The 18,931-nt window shown below is 38.5% G+C and overlaps 1 protein-coding gene across 5 annotated transcripts in view; it reads left to right on the top strand.

Moving 5' to 3' along the window:
• The window catches only part of dpp6 (dipeptidyl-peptidase 6), a 329,860-nt gene that overhangs the window by 279,759 nt on the left and 31,170 nt on the right, over positions 1 to 18,931 (top strand). For all 5 annotated transcript variants that reach the window (XM_015370176.1, XM_015370175.1, XM_015370172.1 and 2 more), the window contains exons 8-10: positions 1,916 to 2,036; positions 15,211 to 15,365; positions 15,445 to 15,542. In XM_015370176.1, the coding sequence (XP_015225662.1) occupies positions 1,916 to 2,036; positions 15,211 to 15,365; positions 15,445 to 15,542 (374 nt within the window). The remainder of the gene's footprint in view (positions 1 to 1,915; positions 2,037 to 15,210; positions 15,366 to 15,444; positions 15,543 to 18,931) is intronic.

Genomic DNA, 18,931 nt, shown 5'->3' with positions numbered 1-18,931 from the left:
CCTGAGGTTATTATGGTTGCATAATGCTGTGCAGATCAAGGTTGGTGATTTACTGGCCCCAGCTGTGGAGCGGTGGCTGGCCTCTCCTGCCTCCTTCTAATGAACATACCCCTGATACCTGATTGAACTATTTGTCTCCTCCTCCGATCACATAAAAGACCTACAGTATTTGAGCCCAGCTCACCAGCACTGCTGCCAACTTTTCAGACACCTCTAACACTTTTTTTTTTACGAGTAGCGATAAATTTAGCTACTTTTTTCTGTGATGTTGGAGACTTTGGCGACAATACATGAAAGCAGTACTGATTTATCTGGAATTACTGTTCTCAAAGACCACTGTTCAACCCATAATCTGAACATGAACAATACTAAAACACATCTGCCAGTGCTTTCATGACGTGGCAAGAAGATGAACATTAATCAAAACAGTAGCAAAGTAGCCCATGATCAGTCTGAGGCAGGTGGAGAAATCCAGAGAATAGCCATTAGTTTTCTATTCCAACACTTTGGACACTATGGGGGAGTAGAAATGTTGGTGATATTCTTTCAATTAAAAGAGGTGCTTCTGCCCAGTCTGCCTCTAGCTATTTTTAGGACACTGTGAAAAAGGGACTAAAATTGAACTTGTGGCTCTGATGTAGGTTTCTAAATCCAAACCCCCAATGGGAAGCTGTGTGCAACAAAAACTTAAAAGGAAAATAAAATCATAAAAACTAATGCTGACTATAAAATACACTTGCTGGCCAAACTACAGGTGATTAGGAAAAGGTATACAAAAATTAATAGTTCCATCGGTGCAGGAGAGTTTCACCTGTAATGTCTAGAGTGAAAAAAAATTTTCTTTGCAGAGATAACATTTTCTGTTATCCAAACAAAATATCCTCTTTCTTTAAAATGTTTTGTGCTCCAGATAGCCTCAGAGCAAATTCCCATCTTTCTTATGACAGAACAGGGCTAGGTGTTCTCTCTTTGTTGTGGCCTAGATAGGCTCCTACACCGAGACTCGTGTGCATTGGACTGTCACCAAAGCACATAAGGCCCAGAGCTTACGCCTTCTCAGGAGAAACTAATTGTGACAGGTTCTGCTATTTTTCCGTTAAAGATGCAGCATTTGCTGAAGAAACCTAAGTGGCTAATTTTTCACCATGCATACTAAATGTCAGACTGCTTAGACACGGTTTAGTGAAAGGATAAATTGTTGGGATCCTAGTTGGGAGTTTTTTTTTTTTTATTCTTTAGTGAAAGGAAATATATTTGAAAAGACTAAAAAAGGGTGGAAACAGTAGTAGACTTCCTGCTGAGAAAAGCTTCATCATTCAGACTACACTGAATAGTTGTTTTATAATCTCTCTCAAACTGATAGCAACACCTGTTCAAGGCCAATATATTTAATCCCTACCATACCAAACAAGTTCTTTTTGTAATAATCCAGTATTGATTTCCTTGTTGAGGCAGGAACATCTTAAAAATTCTTAGCCATAGAGCAGCTTTGGCTTAGCTCTTAACTGTAAGGTCCATTATTCTGTTTAATGACTGAATTGACCTTCAGTAATCTTAAAGCCCTGAAGGAGTGAGGAAAAGAAGAGTCCAAATCAGCACCTCACTCCCCAGGGCTTGTGTTTTTATCAAACATTTAGAAGAGTTATGCTTTAATTCACATTTTTTTTAAAAGCATTGTTTTTTTTTCTTGAGAGAAAACCTGTTTTGTATTCTTAATATTGAGTCGTGACTGACCTTCTATGTCTCTAGTCTTCACTTTTTTTAATTTGACGTAGAGATGATACATTTTTGGGGATAAAACCCCTAAATTAGAAGTAGAAAACGTTCAAAATTGCCACTTTAAGATGATGTATTCATTATCAAAGTTGGTTAAAATTCCATTGGACCATATTTTGTCTGCTTTTCTCCCATACAGATATTCATTTTTGAGAACAACATCTACTATCGATCTAAGGTGGAGAGCCGTTCAATTCGTCTGGTGTCTACTGGAAGGGAAGGCTTCATCTTCAATGGACTCAGTGACTGGTTGTATGAAGGTAATGGAAATACTACCAAATATCCAGGCATTAGTGGTAAAGTTGAATAGCTTGTAGCTTGAATAGAATCAGAATCAGAAATACTTTAATAATCCCAGAGGGAAATTACTTAAATACCTTGAATAGCTTGAACTCAGAACTTCTGCGCTTGAAAGCCAGAGGTTCTGGGTTTAAGCCCCACTCCCACGGACTTACACTGGGTCCCTGAGCAAGACCATAGCAACCCACTGCTCCCCAAGGAGATGAGTTAAATGCAGAGAGTTTATTTCTATACACATATCTGTACTTTTGACAGTGTAATGACAATAAAAACACAAAGAAGTGTACTATATGCTTTGTACGTGAGCAACACAATCACTTTATAGAGAGAAAAAAAACTCTAAAAGGCTTTTTAAGGCAAAAAGATCAACTAGACTGACTGTTATGTTCTTCTTGATAGGCTATTTCATATATAACTTCCATTATTTTGAAAAACATCAAATATGATTAGGTTTATATTAAAATTATATGAAATAACCCATCAGAGGATAGCTTTTAGATTTATTAAGCCCATGACTGTTTTATTACAGTCTTCTTTTTTGTTCATTTTGGTCTGTCTGAGAAGTGCTTTGCAAATTAGCAAAGGGCTATAAATGTTATGGCGTTCTGTATTTGTTTACAAATGAACAATAATGAAAGATTTCAGCAGGGGTTTTGCATCTAATGAAGAATTTGGCATTTGTTTATCTAATCTCAAAAATTAATCATTAAAATTACTTGGAAAATTGAAATAAAACAAGCAAATTTTTGTCCTTCCTTCTCCTTCTGAGTTTGAGTGTTTAGAGATTATATTAGAGCTGACTCTTTGGGTACATTTAAAAAATTTTATGAAGCTAAGCTAACCAACATTAACTAGCGCTTCATCTTCTACAAAAGACTTAATAAAAAAATAATAGCATTTGTCCTAAAGAAACATGTAGTCCAGAGCACCCTTTCTGGTCACGTTTTGGAGAAATTCAGAGGTCAAATATTCCAGAAAGTCCCCTCGTAAGTCTACATCAAGCTACACTGAAAAAATTAATGCAACTGTTTTTGGCATTTACTTAATCATATTTAGCTACTTTAACAGAATTGTTTTATGTCCTACCCTGTTAACATGAAGCAATTGTGTTAAAGTAACTAAATATGATTAAGTAAATGCCAAAACCATAACCTTTTACTGCTCTAACAGTTGGTATTTGTCATTAACTCTCTAACAGTGGTATATATTACTGTAAAACTCACTTTAGAAATAAAGAGCATTTTTCTTCTGACTTTTAAACAGCAATTTTGAGATAAAAGTAATCACATAAGCTTATGGTCTATAGCAGGAGTAACCAACCTTTATAAGACTGAGGGCTAACTAATGGCTACTAAGTCATGGGCTACCAGTACTGACCTATAAACTGGAGGAGTCAGCATTTACCTAAACGTCATAGGTAATAAACATATTTGTACTGTATATTTTAATTTCTTTTTTTTAGCTATATATATTTAAATATATATCTTTTTTTAGATATATATCTAGATATTCCTATAAATGCTTTCATGATTTAAATCAGGCATCCCCAAAGTCAGTCCTCGAGGGCCGCTGTCCTGCAGATTTTAGAGGTTTCCTTGCTCCAGCACAGCTGATTTCAATTGAAAGCTGATTAACAGGGTTTTGCTCAACTGCAATCATCATAATCAGCTCTGCTAAAGCAAGGGAACCTCTAAAACCTGCAGGACAGCGGCCCTCGAGGACTGACTTTGGGGATGCCTGATTTAAATGATGGATATGAGGAAATGCTCTATAAATGATAAAAAATAAGAGCACAGCATAAAATAAAATGTCAAACTTAGTCCACTGGTAAGTTTTCAGAAGATGCTTGGGGCAACCCATGTGGTCCTTGAGAGCCCCTTGGTGCCTGCATGCACCACGTCGGTGACCCCTGGTCTAAAGTGACCAATCTACAACAGGAAGGAAAAAATGTTGTCCATATTCTTAGAAATATATACAAAAGTAGCCCTTTAAACTGCACCCAGCCGGGCGTGCAGGTGGTGCAGTGGTTAGCGCGCACAACCCTTAGCCAACTCGGGTTCCAATCCGACCTGTGGTCCTTTGCCACATGTCTCTCCCCCTCTCTCATACCCCCTTTCCTGTCAGCCTACAGTAGAAAAAACAATCCACTGGTGCCACAAAAACTCCAAAAAAGAAAAAAAAAAAGTCACAACATGTACATTTTTAACCACAGATTACCTTTTGTCCTTAGTAAAGGTGCAATTCACAATGATAAAATGACACAGTAAGATTAACTCTTTTATAACAGACGGACATTTGCATCCAGTTATAAAAAGAAAATCAATATGCTTCAAACATACTGTATATATGTACAGTGACATTGTTATACCCAATTTTTTCTTAAGCTCTTGCATGTTTCATTAGTGATGAGAACCAAAATCACTATCAAGTGTTAGCAGCCAGACTAACATTTCTGGTATGTAGCTCTTAACTTCTTAAGACAAATTGCTATTAAAAATGTTATTAATTTCCCTCTTTAAAAACCTAGTGGATAAAGAAATTTAATCAATAAGCTATTTGCCTGCATGTTGTTCAGTTGTACATTGTGATACAAAGGTCCAGGGGCACCGTCAATCAAACTCACCTGCTTGTGTCAATGTAGAAACTGGAACTATGAGCTGGATTCAACTAAATGAATTTACTCTGTGTATATTATGCTCGAACAACAGAGGCGATACAGGTTGATAGATGTTGTGATAGTAAAAAAACATGACACTACAAAAAGCCAAGCCTTCATTTCTGCAGGAACACTGACTTATTCACATTTTGGCTTCTTGTTAATGAAGAAATGAAGCTCCTCGGGGTGACCTGTGAGGGTTTCGGTGACTCTGAACTCATCAAATTCCACCTTATCAGCAGCATAAAGCCTGTAAAAAGCTTTCTGTTTATATGTAATACTGTCCACCTGCAGCATTAATCAGTATTAAAATCCAGGTTCATCCTTGAGGTTTTTTTCTTCCTTCCCTGACATTTAACATTAATCAGAGCGTGATTGCAACATCTAACCTTGTGACTCCTATTTATGGACTGCTGAAAGCCCAGTAATTTACACTCATCATTTATTGATGGAGGAATCTTTTGACTCCAAGATAAAACACATCTTCCACTCTAATACAGTCAGGCAAATGTAAACGGTCTTAGAATGCTCTATGAAATAATCTCTAGCTAGGTGTGACCGAAATATGAAAGATTGTGTTTCGTAGGCATAAATAAGATGTTCTTGGTTTAATGCTTGATTCAAATTCCCTTTTAAACTGGATACTACTTCCTGCACATTTCCAAATGATTTTCAATTTTTTTTTAGAATTAATTCTCTAAAATTATGTTTTTAATATGTCATGAAAATAACTGTTAATGTTGGAAGTTTTTTATTACTAAATAATTAGTCTAAATGTAAGCATTACAACCACAATAGGAGCCATTTAGCTAATAAATAACAGAGTATTTTAGGGAATTTAAATCATAATCTCTAAAAGAAAAATGTTCTATGTCACATGATCCCGGTGATTGTGGCTTTTTCTGTGTGTATGACAGTAGCAGCCCTAAAGGAGATTAGCTAAAGCCGGGCTTATACTGCGATTTTTGTCCTTTTCAGGGCGACTTTCCAGTCGTGCGAGAATTTTCCGATTGGTCCAACTTTCAGCCTGGTCGTAACAAGGGGCGATCAGCCCATCACAACCACCTCCCGATCAGGAATCATGAGGTCGGGAGAAAATCAAACTCGTTTGATTTTCAGTCGACCGTCTCGGGCAAATCATTCAGTGGGCATTCGCAAACATGGATTCTTCTTCTTCTTTGAATGAATGCCCAGCTTAAGAAAACAGATGGAATACAGGTGTTGATCTCCAAATAGCCATAAAAACAGTCTCCATAAATAAAGTGCCATCTGATGTAACCATCTGATGTGAACTCTCTTTTTAGGCCTTTGTTCCTGAAAACATACAGTATGCGCATCGATAAAATTATTATTAATTATCTATAATTATCTGCTCTAAGTAGTTGCTTTTCTATGAGGCTGCTATCAGTGATGTTATTGAAACTTTATTTGAAAAATAACTTGGAACAAAAAATAATTATTGTCGTTTCTAAATTATTAAATCTTCTTTTTGGAATCAAATCTGTTAAATCCTTAAATCAGTCATGTAGGCGCTGATTGCTACTGGGTTATTCCATGGAAGTACAGTTGGAAAAACTCCTTTCAAAAAATAAAACCCAGACATTATTTGCGTATGGAAATAGCCTTGGGGGTATTGTGAACCCTCACCACTATCCTGGATAATAAAAAATAATCCAAAAGATGGCCACCGCTGATGAAGTGCTGAGTAAATAGTTCAGGCAGATTAAACCTGAGAATGAAGAGAAGCAGGGGCCTCTGTGGAACGACAGGCCTATGCAAATCATCTACCACCAGCAGGTAGAAGGGGTGGCTGATGTTACAAGTTCCTAGCAGTGGCTAGACAAATTTGGACTGAAAGGCAGCTGAGAGGCACTAATCATGGCAGCAGTGACTAACAAAGCAAATAACATCAGGCTGCAAGCTGCTTGCAGCATACATGGACACACCAAGTGGCCGGCATAGTATGCAGGAGCATCTTTCCCAGGTTTTGCCTGGAAGTCCTGAGACCAAAATGTGATGCATCCTACATGGTTATTTGAAAATAACCAACCTAACATCCTGAAGGACTTCCAGATACCAACAGATGAACTGATTATGGCAAACCAACTGGACACAGTAGTGATGGACAAGCAAATAAAGAAGGTGGTAGTGGTCGATGTAGCAGTACCAAGTAACAGTAACATCAAGAAGAAGAAACACGAGAAGGTGAAGGCCAGTGTAGTCCCTGTGGTTGTTGGAAGACTCAGGGCAGTGACCCCTAAACTGAGAGAGTGGCTCCCACAGATTACAGTCATGACATCTGAGATATCTGTCCAGAAGAGGGCAGCCTTGGAAGAGTTTAAATCTTCTGCAGAACCCTCAAGCCTCCAGGCCTCTGGTAAAGGACCTGAGATTGAAGGACAAAACACCGCCTGCACAGAGGAATTGATGTACATATATGTGTGTGTATAGGTAATTTCCTGTTATAGATTGATCAGTACCGAAATGAGGATACCCTCTTGGTGAGACATTATAGTGAGCCACTTACAATCCATTTGTAGGATCCATCTTTGATTGGCTGATGGTGCACTGACTCAAGCTTCAGTCCACTTCTTTTATGGCTCCCCAACTCCTCCAATGTATTCATTGTTTGACAGTTTTCCTAAGGCTACAGTGATCCCTGCACTAGGACGCCCCACACCAGAGTGGGCTGTAATTTGTTTTGTTTGTTTTTAACAATATTAAATGTTTCATAGACGTTATATTTTAAATTTTTTATTGTCTATTTCTCAAAAGAAAGGCGGCTTCAATTAATTTACGATCTCTAATCGTTATGAGTATGACTTTTAAACAATGACAGAAAAGGAAAAAAAAACACTAATTTATATTTTTTACGACATTCTAATTATTTTGAGCAGGGTTTTTATTCCCCATTAACACTTTTAGAAGAAACTCACATCTTCACAATACAAAGATTGTTGGCTTTGGGCTTATGTTGACTATTGGGTTTATTTCTGTACCTTTGTAAATAAAGTGAAAGCCCCCTTTTTCATTCTTGTCAGAGAAAATCCCTTTCCAAAAACTGTATCTGTAAGCCTGTAAAAAGATTTGGCTTTGGCCCAGCGGTGATGCAAGTATCTGCAGGGGGCAGCTTATAAGCTGAGCCAGTCTCTGTGATGTTTACAATGACCAGTGAGACTGCAAGGCACAACATTTTCCATGCTAATGACTCAGACTCTCCTCTGGCCAAGGTCAAGCTGAGGCTCGGTATGCCACCGTGGAGGAGAGAGGTCCTTTATGCTATGCGTGTCGCTCTGTGGCCGATTGGGGGCAGAGAGGTGAAAGGCTGCCAAATAATCTCCTGGGCTTGGATATCCTCTTGGTTTGAAGTGCTATTTTAATCCACAAATGTGTGTTCGTGTGTTTGAAGTGTGCAAGGAAAGAAGGCAGGAAAATTAAAAGCAAAATTAAAAGAACCAGGACACATTGAGGAGTGACAGCAGCTGTGAGTTTACAGTCCAAAACACCTCAGGTGTCCTGTCATCTGTCTGCTGTCTGATTACTGAGGCGGCAGTCATCCTGACACATCCTGCAGTGCGACGCGGCCACAGGAATCGGCTGTTTATTGGGCTCTGTCGTTCTGAGATAAAAACCCACTGTTGCTTTGATTCAGCTTGTTCTTGCCTCATAGATGTTTGGCTAGATGGCTGTTTGCGTCGAGAGGCTCGTTCTCTTGGCTGTTTCTGTTTATCGCTCTGTTTGTGTCGAAGCCTGCAGGGCATAAAGTAACTGCATAATCAACACTTGTTTACTGAGGAGGGAAAGATTAACAAAAGGGAATGTAGATTTCATTTTTTTTCTTCTTATTGGGGCAAAGTCTTGCAGGAGCCAGATGTTTTTTCTTTTTTATTTATTTGTAATGATCAAAGGAAATCAGGTGGATATGTTTTAGATTGGGGCAAAATATGCAATCTTGTTGCAAAATGCTGGTAATTAGCATCAAAGAAGCTTAAAGGTACCGTGTGTAATAATTAAAGCAATTTACTGACATAAATGGTATAGATAATATATTTCTATGTTATTTGATATGATATGAGCTTAATGTCTCAATCTTTATGTTTGCCATGTCTTAGAAATTGCTATTTATAATCACGTGGGAATTGGTTTCCGTTTCTGAACGCTGACATCTTTTGACCTACGGCCGTGCAGAGCTTACAAACTAGTTAAAGGGTTTGCCATTCTGCTCTAATGGGACGGCAGCAAGTTAGGCCTATATACAATCCTACACAGACTGATTAAATATAATTTATAAAATTATCAATGTAAACTACACTAACAGCAGCCATGACCTGCAACTGGCCAGTTATTATGAAGACCAACTATATCGAACGATGCATTTATTGTTATTTGATGGTGGAGAGAGATCCAAAGGCAGGGAGAGTGGATGCAGCTTATTGTTAGGAGGACATTGAAGTAGCCCGCCAGGAGAAAGAGGAGGCAGAGACGACGGTGGACCAAGGCTAGGCTCTAGAGAGGATGTTGATGGACTGAGAACTGCTGAGGTCCACAGGAGCCTGTAGGCGGACTGAGCAGTGTAGTGGTGCTGCAGTCTTACCACTAATTAGATGTTGCTGATAATTACACATTATAGCTTTAATACACACAACGCAAACGTTTGAATGTTTTCAATGTCATCAAATCATCTACTGCTGGCAAAGTTGTATAACAAGCCTTAAATGTATTGGAATCTATGCTCAGTATGGCGGTGAAGATTCTCAGTCATCCAGGTCATAGTGATTCCTAAAAAAGTTTTTTAAAAAACCCACTGGCCTTTGTTTTCCTAGTTTGAAGATGTTTTTGTTCTCATCCAGGAAGAGTTTTCAATTCAAAAATGTCTGGAGTAGTGTTGAGTTCCAAGCTTTATAGAGTAGCCCAACAAAGCCTTAGTATAGCTTAGAAAACATGCAAATTGAACCAAAGACAGGTCCACCCCTTTGTGATGGGGAGTTGTTGAGGTTGTTGTTGTTGAGGTCTGTTCTCCGTAGAACAAACATTTTTAATAAACAATCCATTTAATTACTAGGGAGCCATATTTAAAAAATAGACCAGTTAATCCATTTATCCATTCAACCATCCAACATTGGTTTTTGTAACCCAAGCAAAACTTTATGAATCCTTACCTAAAATAAAGGTACCTGTTATTATATGTACTTCAGACTTCCTTAAGTGCCCCTGACTTCCTGTCTTCCAGGGTTAATTGTGTAATGTAATTATATCACACAGCCTTAAGGCTGATTTATACTTCGAAACTAGGTCGTCTGCGTAGGTGTCGTCAGTGAGCGCAAAGACGTCCCCGCCCCCTCCACAGACACTCTGCTGCACCTCGCCCAAATTTGAGGTGGCCGGAGATAGTGCTGCAGACAGGAGGCCTCTGATTGGTAAATTTCTACATCCACTTGCTGGCTTGTTTTGTTTGTATGACCGCAATTGTGGAAAACAACTCACGAAGTTGGACCGGCTAGAAGAGCGAGGTGTGTGAGAACACTGGGACCCCCACTTCCTCACCTCTAGCTGTATCTAGACCCACAGCTAGTTCATGATTGTACCTCTTGCATTCTGGCGTGGAACGTAACGCAAACCAAGCTTCAAAATCTAACATAAATCAAAAAAGTCTGCGTCAAGCTCACTGCGACACATTGCCACGGGGAGTCTAACCAGCCTTTGAGTCCTCTGGCCACTCTTCAAAATGGGACATAGAAGAAACTTTCTAATTATCAAAAGCAGGTGTGGTTTGTTATTTGTAAAGCAGAAAATGGCTCTAGGAAATCATCTTAACTAGTCTACATCTGCACTTATTCAAAAAATGAAAAGACACCTATGTGTAAGTTACAACCAAGAGGAGTGAGGCGATGAAGGAGGTAACAATAATCGTCAGATCTCGCTGATTAAGAACTACAGAAAAGATTAACATCCTGGGGTTACTGAATCTGTGAAACAATCTTTAGATGGTTTACAAATGTCAGGTGGTTGTCACTTAAAAATGTTTTTGTATTATTTTTTGGCATTTGTGTATTTTTTGATGGTGTAAAACGTTTCAACAGGCTGAACAAAATACATCTGTAAGGGGTAAATAATTTTTCACGGCACAGTTTAAGTGGGAGATCATTCTTATGGTTGCTAAAGTTTCAATTAAATGCTGAAGTGTTCTGTTTAAAGGCTGAGATGAATCCAGTGACAGGGATCTCTCTCTGACATGCCCTCTAATTAATTTGCACATCATTAAGGCAGCCTTAAAGCTACCTCTCTGCTGTCATGTAACGGAATTTAATTGTGTTTCACAATCAATTTGCATCATTGCCAGATGTTTACTGCAGGACTGATGCAGCTGATGGAGGCCAAGAAGTAAAACATCAGAACAAAAGGCTCTGCTTTGATTATAGAAATATAGAATTAATATTTCTGTGCTGCACTGCTGCCCCCTGTTGGCCACATTCATGTCTATAATTAACATTTCAAGTTTGCTTATTGTAACAAGATACTAAATATGTTCAGGGCAAACTTTAGCATTAGTTGTTGATGGAACGTTTGATTTTCCTGATCTCATCAGCTCATTCTGCTCCAGCCTGTCACCTTGCACTCATTATTTCCCACTGGCCACTCAACTCATTGTAGCTCATGCATTAATAATGCGCTCCACTCAGTGCATAATGTAGTCTGCACGGCAAGGCAGAGAGCAAGTAAAAAGGAGATGAGCTCACCTTGGTGATCGTCTCAATGAGGCAGCTCTGAAAAAAACAAGACAGCCCCATTACTTAAGAGGGAAAATGAGAGTTAGCTCATTAAAAGTGTTTCTCCCACCGCTACCTTCTCTCTCTCCTTTTCGTCTCCTCACAGAAATCAGAATGCTTTGAGGAAGGTAACGGTGTTCTCCTTGACTAACCAAGGTGACTGGGCTCCTGCCAGCTGAGTAAATTCGTCGGCCTGCTGGTTCCACTCCACACAAAATGGTCTTTAAAGCTGCCGCAGGGGGAGACGGCAATGCAGGGGGGAAAAAGATGTACATATATATATATATTTATTTCCAAAAGTAGTATAGCTCTGTTTTGTGTTTTGCTTCACTGTTCTGCACGTTATCAGGAAGTAAGATGCAATTAGGTCCTGCTGAGCTCTGCCTGCAGGTACACTTGGACTCACTGGGCTTTTTTCAACCAACAGCCTCATTCCTTCTCCTCACCCTGAACGGCTGATGTTTTAATTATTTTTACAGTGCGCAGAGGGAGATTTTTTTTGTATACAGTTCCCGTATAAACATGTTAATTTACTCGATACCTGTACTTAATTTTGTCACATTGAAAACAAACTTTTTGTTTGTGCTATGTTATGTGATAAACCAGCACAGAGCAGTTGTAGTGGCGATTGTTTGTCAAACCAAACATCCAATAAAGTTCCAATAAGCCACTATAAGGCACTGGGGTCACGTTTTCTTGACGCAGGCAAAAGAAGTTGATGTCCAAACTTGTAGATGTTCAGTTGATTTATTTCCTATATTTCTTGCAACATTACAGAGTTCAAACATTCCTTGGTCTGTCACCTCTCTTGCACTGGTAAAAACCCATAGGTTCCTAACCCAAATGCCTGCTGGTCCTTACAGTACCAGGCTCCTACAGTTATAGAAAGTGGACAGCCCACATTTCTTCCTGTTTTACATAAAATAAATAAAGAAAAAATGATAACAACAAAAAATAAATACACAAAATTCAGCAATTAACCTATAAATAAAGTCTGTAAATAATACAAAAAATATATAAGTTTAGGAATTAACACAATTCAAATGGATAAAGAAATAACGAATAAATAGCTCCAACAGCAGTTTTAAATGTGAAGTGGAGGGAAGGTGGTTTTCACAAGAAACAAAAGTCTGAAACTGTAACAGTTTATTATATAGCGCCAATTCAGAAAACATGTCATCTTAAGGCACTTTAAAGAGACAAATCAACCAGATCATACAGTCAGATGAGTTCAGAGTTTTCCATCTAAGGAAAACCAGCTGATTGCATTGACTCACTGACTCAAAGGCAATCCCTCACACTAAGCATACTTGTAGCGAGAGTGGAGAGGAAAAACTCCCTTTTAACAGGAAAAAACCTGCAGCAGAACCAGGCTGAGTGTGAGCGGAGATAGAAGCAGGGATACAGGAAGAAGCAGAGATACAAAAGGCAACTGTAAACCAGCCCCACAGGCGGCCCCTTAAGGAAAACCACAGCCAGGCATATGAACTCTTAGCCAGCTCCCACGTCAGAGGATGAAATAGCACTTAGTATGTGAATGAATTTCTATTCACTCCCCTTTCCTTTCATAACCCTTGATGGTCAATTGAAACCAGTTGCATCTGCCCTTCTCTGTGTTATTTAATTTCTGTGCAAATATCTCTGCTCTTTGAAGCATTAAGCTTGGTTTGTGCGGCAAAAGTATGTAATTTAAGGCTTACACCACTCTTTGGGTGATGAACCTAGGAAGATGTTTTTACTACGCAGACAGGTCTGCATGGAAAACAGGGGGAGCGACCAGCAGTGCCTGCTGGCGAGGATTCGGAAAAGTAAACATCTTGAGACATCCTGCGATTTAGCTCATAAATATCACCACTATCAACAGGTTGTGGGAAAACTCCTGGAATAAAATTAATGTGGTTCTTCAACAGCAGGAAAAAGCTTTGGAAAAGGTGTAAACTGCTGTGATTTTCACTTCCTCATATAGTGCGGTGTGGTCAGTATGCTGTTTGTGCTGAACAATAGGTTTTTTTTTTTTATATTTTTGTTTTGTGTTTTAAACAGGATTTGCAAATGTTCCTGCTAAATGTAAGGCAATTGGCATTGAGGTGAGGGTTCATTTTATAACTGGATAGAAACCAGGTTACACGAAGCTGGACCTAAGCACTGGAGCTCATTTCATCTCCAGGTGTTTGAGTGGACCAGTCAAAGCATGGAAGTTAAGCTTGCTGAAAATCTGCAAGACACTTTAAATGTTCACATTTGCCCCACATTAAATCTGGCCAAGGTTGAGCTATTTGTAAACAGCAGGCAAACTAACTTTAGAGCCAAAAAATCAAGAAAGGAGGATTGCAATCGCCTTAGTTTATGCTGTACATAAAGTTTCACCTGTTAGCTTTAGTTGCATTATCAGTTAAAATAATCACCATCTGTCTGTGGTTTTGCAGAACAGAGGGAAGCATCTAAACTGCTGTAATCACACATTGTTTCAAGTCAGTTCAGCCAAAAGGAGCTCTTCTCTACACAGCAAGTAACAAGCCAAAAACCTATCTGTGCTTTTGTTGCACCGGGAGAGAAGTAACTCTTTGGTTCATTTCGAGGAACGTAGCAGAGTTGTGTGTTCGGTCAACAGGGTGCGTGGAGATTAAAAGCTGCTGTGATTTATGACCTAAGCAAACGGTGCTATGTGCTGCAGTGTGTAGGTTTTAGAGAGACGTACTAAGATTAAACGGACGGTGTCAGTCAGGGAAATGTACTGAAAGAAAAGGGTAGCAGGAGAGATTTTTTATTTGTTGTCAGTTTTCAACAGTTTAACCAGATAAGGCTTTTTTTTCTTTTTAGATGCCCTTTTTAGACCTGGAATAGAGTATCTGTACTGACAGATTTCTAATATGTCTGCTCACATTGCCTTTTGTCTGTTGTGACATTTGGACTTTATTAAAAACTGACTTAAAAATGTCATTGATGACAGTCATTAAACCAAAGATATTCACTATGGTGTTTTTCTGCATGAAACTGATGGAAATGTTGACCTGTTGAATTAACGATATTGTGACCACTCTGTCACTGTCAGAGAATGTGAATAAATAATAATAATAAATTATTTAAAGTTGTGTCTCATTAACAGAGTTATTATAATTAGTGTAATACTGTATAGTTTAAATAAAAGTGGCCCAAGAGTAAAGCCCTGAGGAGCAGTGGGATCCAGATGGGTCCAAGATGTTTCTCACTTTAAATGAATTAGCTCATTAATTATACACGACCAATCTAAGGGCTACATATATCCCTCTAGGTTTGCTTGTACTGGTTCTGCTTATTCACCATCGACTCAAAGCCCTTTTTTAATTCAAGCATGATTAGTAAGCAATCCCTCTGAGAAGATCAGTTAAATAGACACAAAAAGGTCTAAGTGGCGTTACCTGCAGTCCACCTTGAGTTTGTTCAAATACATATTTTGCATCAATGACAGAATGACCAATAAAAAAAAAGATTTCTTTCTCTTCACTATATGCTAATCCATTCCTCTTTAAAATAAAAAAAATATATATATAATTCTTTGAATTTCACATCAGGTCCAACAAATTAAGAACACAACAGAAGTGTCTGCCGATAATCTTACCTATTTGGACACGTCTTCCTACAGAATGACTAGATGTTTAGCAGATACATCAATAAACGACCAATGTGTCTCTGTCATTTTGACTGATAGACTTTTTTCTTTCATTCTCCCAGAGGAGATCTTCCACTCACACATCGCCCACTGGTGGTCCCCTGATGGAGCCAGGTTAGCCTATGCCACCATCAATGACACTCTCGTGCCTAAGATGGAGCTGCCAATGTTCACTGGATCACCGTACCCAGTGGGAAAGGAGTATCCATACCCTAAGGTACCCATACTGCTTTTAACTATAAAGCTAAACCAGGCCACATATTTTAGATTTTCATGTTTTGTTTTATCCTCTTCAGGCTGGTGAAGAGAACCCGGTCATCACCCTGTATGTTGTAAACCTTAATGGGCCCCTGCATACTATCGAGATGAGAAAACCTGATGATCCCAGGATTGGGTAAGACATGAACAACTTTGATCAACTTAGCTGCTCATTATAATTGTTGGATTCTGCTTTAAATTAAATTCAAGCATCTCTGATTGGTAATAAAGTTATTTAAAGTGCCTATGGAATGCAAAGTCAACCTTTTGAGCTTTTGATTCAGCCAAATAATTCGTCTTTTTTTAAAAATCTTCCACAAAGTGGAATTTTGTTTGACTCATGCACCTCTGAATAATTTTAATGAGTTTTGCTGTCTGATCTTTCCTGACCTGGGAAAATGAAAGCAGGGATTAAAGTTTCCGGATTTCTGGCACATAGCGATTGCCTGTGGGAAAATAAAAATCCCTCAAAAATAAATTTACTGTAAATAAAATAATAAAAAAGACAATCGGAATCCCTTTTGCGTTTGTCAGCCAATGGTAGCAAAGGAGCGCTATAAAACTAATAGTTTTAGCCAATCAGAAGAAGAAGTCTTAGTAAAGCATGTATCTCCTCCTCTGATTTCTTGCTGAAGTCACCAGATAGATTGTGGTATAGTGCTCAAGTTCTACATGTTCAATATATATATATATATATATATATATATATATATATATTAGGGGTGGAACAGTTCACAAAATCCACGGTTCGGTTCGATTCACGGTTTCGTGGTCACGGTTTTCGGTTCGGTTTGATTCGGTATATGTTGATTGTTACACCGAAATCCCATAAAAATTTATGAAATTAATGAAAAAATCCCCCAAAAAATAATGGATTGTAATGATTTTAAATGATCCGCGGAAACCCTGAATCATTTCTGTATGTTTTGCTGCTTTGAATTTAATCATCTCGCGCATGCTCTCTACCATCTCCAAGGGACTCAGAGGGGAGCGGACGGGAGCCACAGTGGAGGCTCAGGAACGGTTCGAATGGTTTTCATAAATCGTCCCATCCCTAATATATATATATATATATATATGATGCAGCTTCAGGAAACCTTTTTTTTATATTTTTTTTTTGGGTTGGTGGAAAACGGCTATATTTATTAACAAGCTAAACCCAGGTATTATTTAGTGATGTTACCCAACGCATGTCCTTGAATAAATCGGAAAATATATCTAGAAGGCATTGATTTGATGCCCCTTATCTGCTTTGACACCTTCCGGCAATGTACATTTTGCATTTTACTCCAAACTACTTTGTCCGGACATGGGGGTTATCTAAGAACAGCCTCACCTTTTAAAACCGACGTCCCCAGCTTGTTTTTCAAGCGGTCACATGTTGGGATGTTCACAGTTAAATCAATAACAGCAAGCTGTTGGCCTTTGAATTACATTTCCAGTGCCATGCTCCACAGCTGGCGAGAATGTTTAAAACGTGTTAAAAAAGTTTGCCTAACAAAGTTAGAAGAAAGCTGATTCGATCACATGAATTTCTAGCTTCAGTGTTAAAACACGCCTGAGGTGAAAATGTTTCACTTGGCAGAGATTTTTTTTTTTTTGCCATGTCCATAAATGTTCCCACTTGTACAGCCTGGGCCATGCAACATTTGTTATTTAGTGTTTTCTATTAAGTTTAGGTTACCATAATCCATTTTAGACTATCGCATCTCTCTCTCTAGAAATTCCAACATAGGAACATATCTGAAAACATGGTTTTTGCCTTTCTGCCATGAGCAGAAAGTTTATAATTTATGAAGAGCAGTAGTGACTTCTAGCCTGTTATGTGAGAAAACAGCCACTTTAAAACTGGGTTTTACTCATTTAACAGTAAATTAACTGCTTGCAGAGATTTTAAACTTCAAGGAACATCTTATTTTGGTGGCTGATATAACTAACCTTACAGATGTTTTAGCTTAAGAAGAAAAAACGGGAGCCCTCCTGTTATCTGCTGGACATCTTTCTCTCATTTCTTATTTATTTTTTTTTTTTTTTACACAGCCAGAGTTAACCATCTCTGCATGGTTTAACACTTTGTGTATAAAAGGGATGGTTGAGGTTAATCAACTCAATGTCCAGCACAACAGGATTTATTTTTTATTTTAATAGTTTTTTTCTATATGGACTATATATTTAGCTATTTCACTGTAGTTTGTGTGGTTTAGGAGAAAGTCTGATCAGTTGAGTTTGTGTTTTATTGGTTGAATTAGGTTATTATAAAATCTAGTTAAATTCTGAATCCTACATGTGCATTTTCTTTTCTCTAATCAGGCATGGTTTCGGATTTATAACAAGTATAAAGATATTCTTAAACCTCTAGAAACTATAAGCATATTACATCACTTAAACTGTCCTTACAAAGGTTTCTTTTTTTTTTTTTACATAAACATTTGAATGGTTTTCTGTTTGGTCTGTGTGGCTCATTATCCTCTTCATTAGGCCTTGGTGCTCAGTTGTTTTTTCTTTCTGTAATTTATATATATATTTTTTCAATGTTTCAACATTCCTGCTAATTAAATGTGACTTCCATCAGACTTCTGTGTAAGCGATCCGGACAGCAAAGCTACCTGCATGGGCAGAAGGAGCATATAGCCGTCACACAGTAGAACACTGCAACAGAAATAACGGCTCTGACTGTCACTGGAAGTGTTCAATTAAGCTTCCTTTAAAAAAAGAAAAATACATAAAGTGGATTAGTGAATACCGTGTTGTTATTAAACTCTTGAGCGATGGGAGCCGACGGTATCATGAACACATAAAAAAGAAGGAAGGAAGGGAAAAACAGCAAACTGCTATTAATCAGTGGCCACTGCTGCAGAAAAGTCTGTGTGTAGGGTTCTCACCAGCATTAATTATGGGTGGAGTCCAGGGGGCATTTGGTTTCATTCCATGCTACTTTTCTTTCTTATTTTTTTTTTTTTTTTTTTTTTTTTTTTGCTCTTTGCTTATTATGCCCACTTCTTTATTTTTCCATCTTTTCTCCATGTTGGAGGCAATGTTCACATCTCTATCTGTCTGATGACATAGAGACGGACGGTGGTGCGTTTAATTGCATAGAAAACCCACCCCCCAAAAAACTGACTTGCTTGATTCAGCTTGACAGACCGGCCATTTGGGAATCCTCCCCTAACATGGTTATTTTTGCACTGCTGTCTGTCTGCTGATGGGGGCGGCAGCGCATGTGTTCACCTCCCTGAAAGCGCTCAGGTTCATTTAATGACAGACAGAAGGACACAGACTTAAGATCTGCCCTTTCCTCATGTATAATTGCAATAAAGAGGTAATTGTGTTCCACAACCAGAATACATAATGTAAGTCAGCGGATCTGCACAATTTCAGAGTATTTTTAAAAACCTTCAGCTTAACCAGCGCCTGGGCTTAGATCCGCTGGACAGAGCCCTGGGGGGAGGTAGTCAGAAACATGCAGTTTGACCATTTAGAATGCAGATGCTTTGAAAACTACTGGCTATGCTATATATATATATA

This window comes from Cyprinodon variegatus, unplaced genomic scaffold, assembly GCF_000732505.1.
Source record: "Cyprinodon variegatus isolate N-32 unplaced genomic scaffold, C_variegatus-1.0 Scaffold42, whole genome shotgun sequence".
Classification (NCBI taxonomy): Eukaryota; Metazoa; Chordata; class Actinopteri; order Cyprinodontiformes; family Cyprinodontidae; genus Cyprinodon; species Cyprinodon variegatus.
The sequence above is the reverse complement of the archived record's forward strand: the minus strand, read 5'-3'. Positions and strand labels throughout refer to the sequence as shown.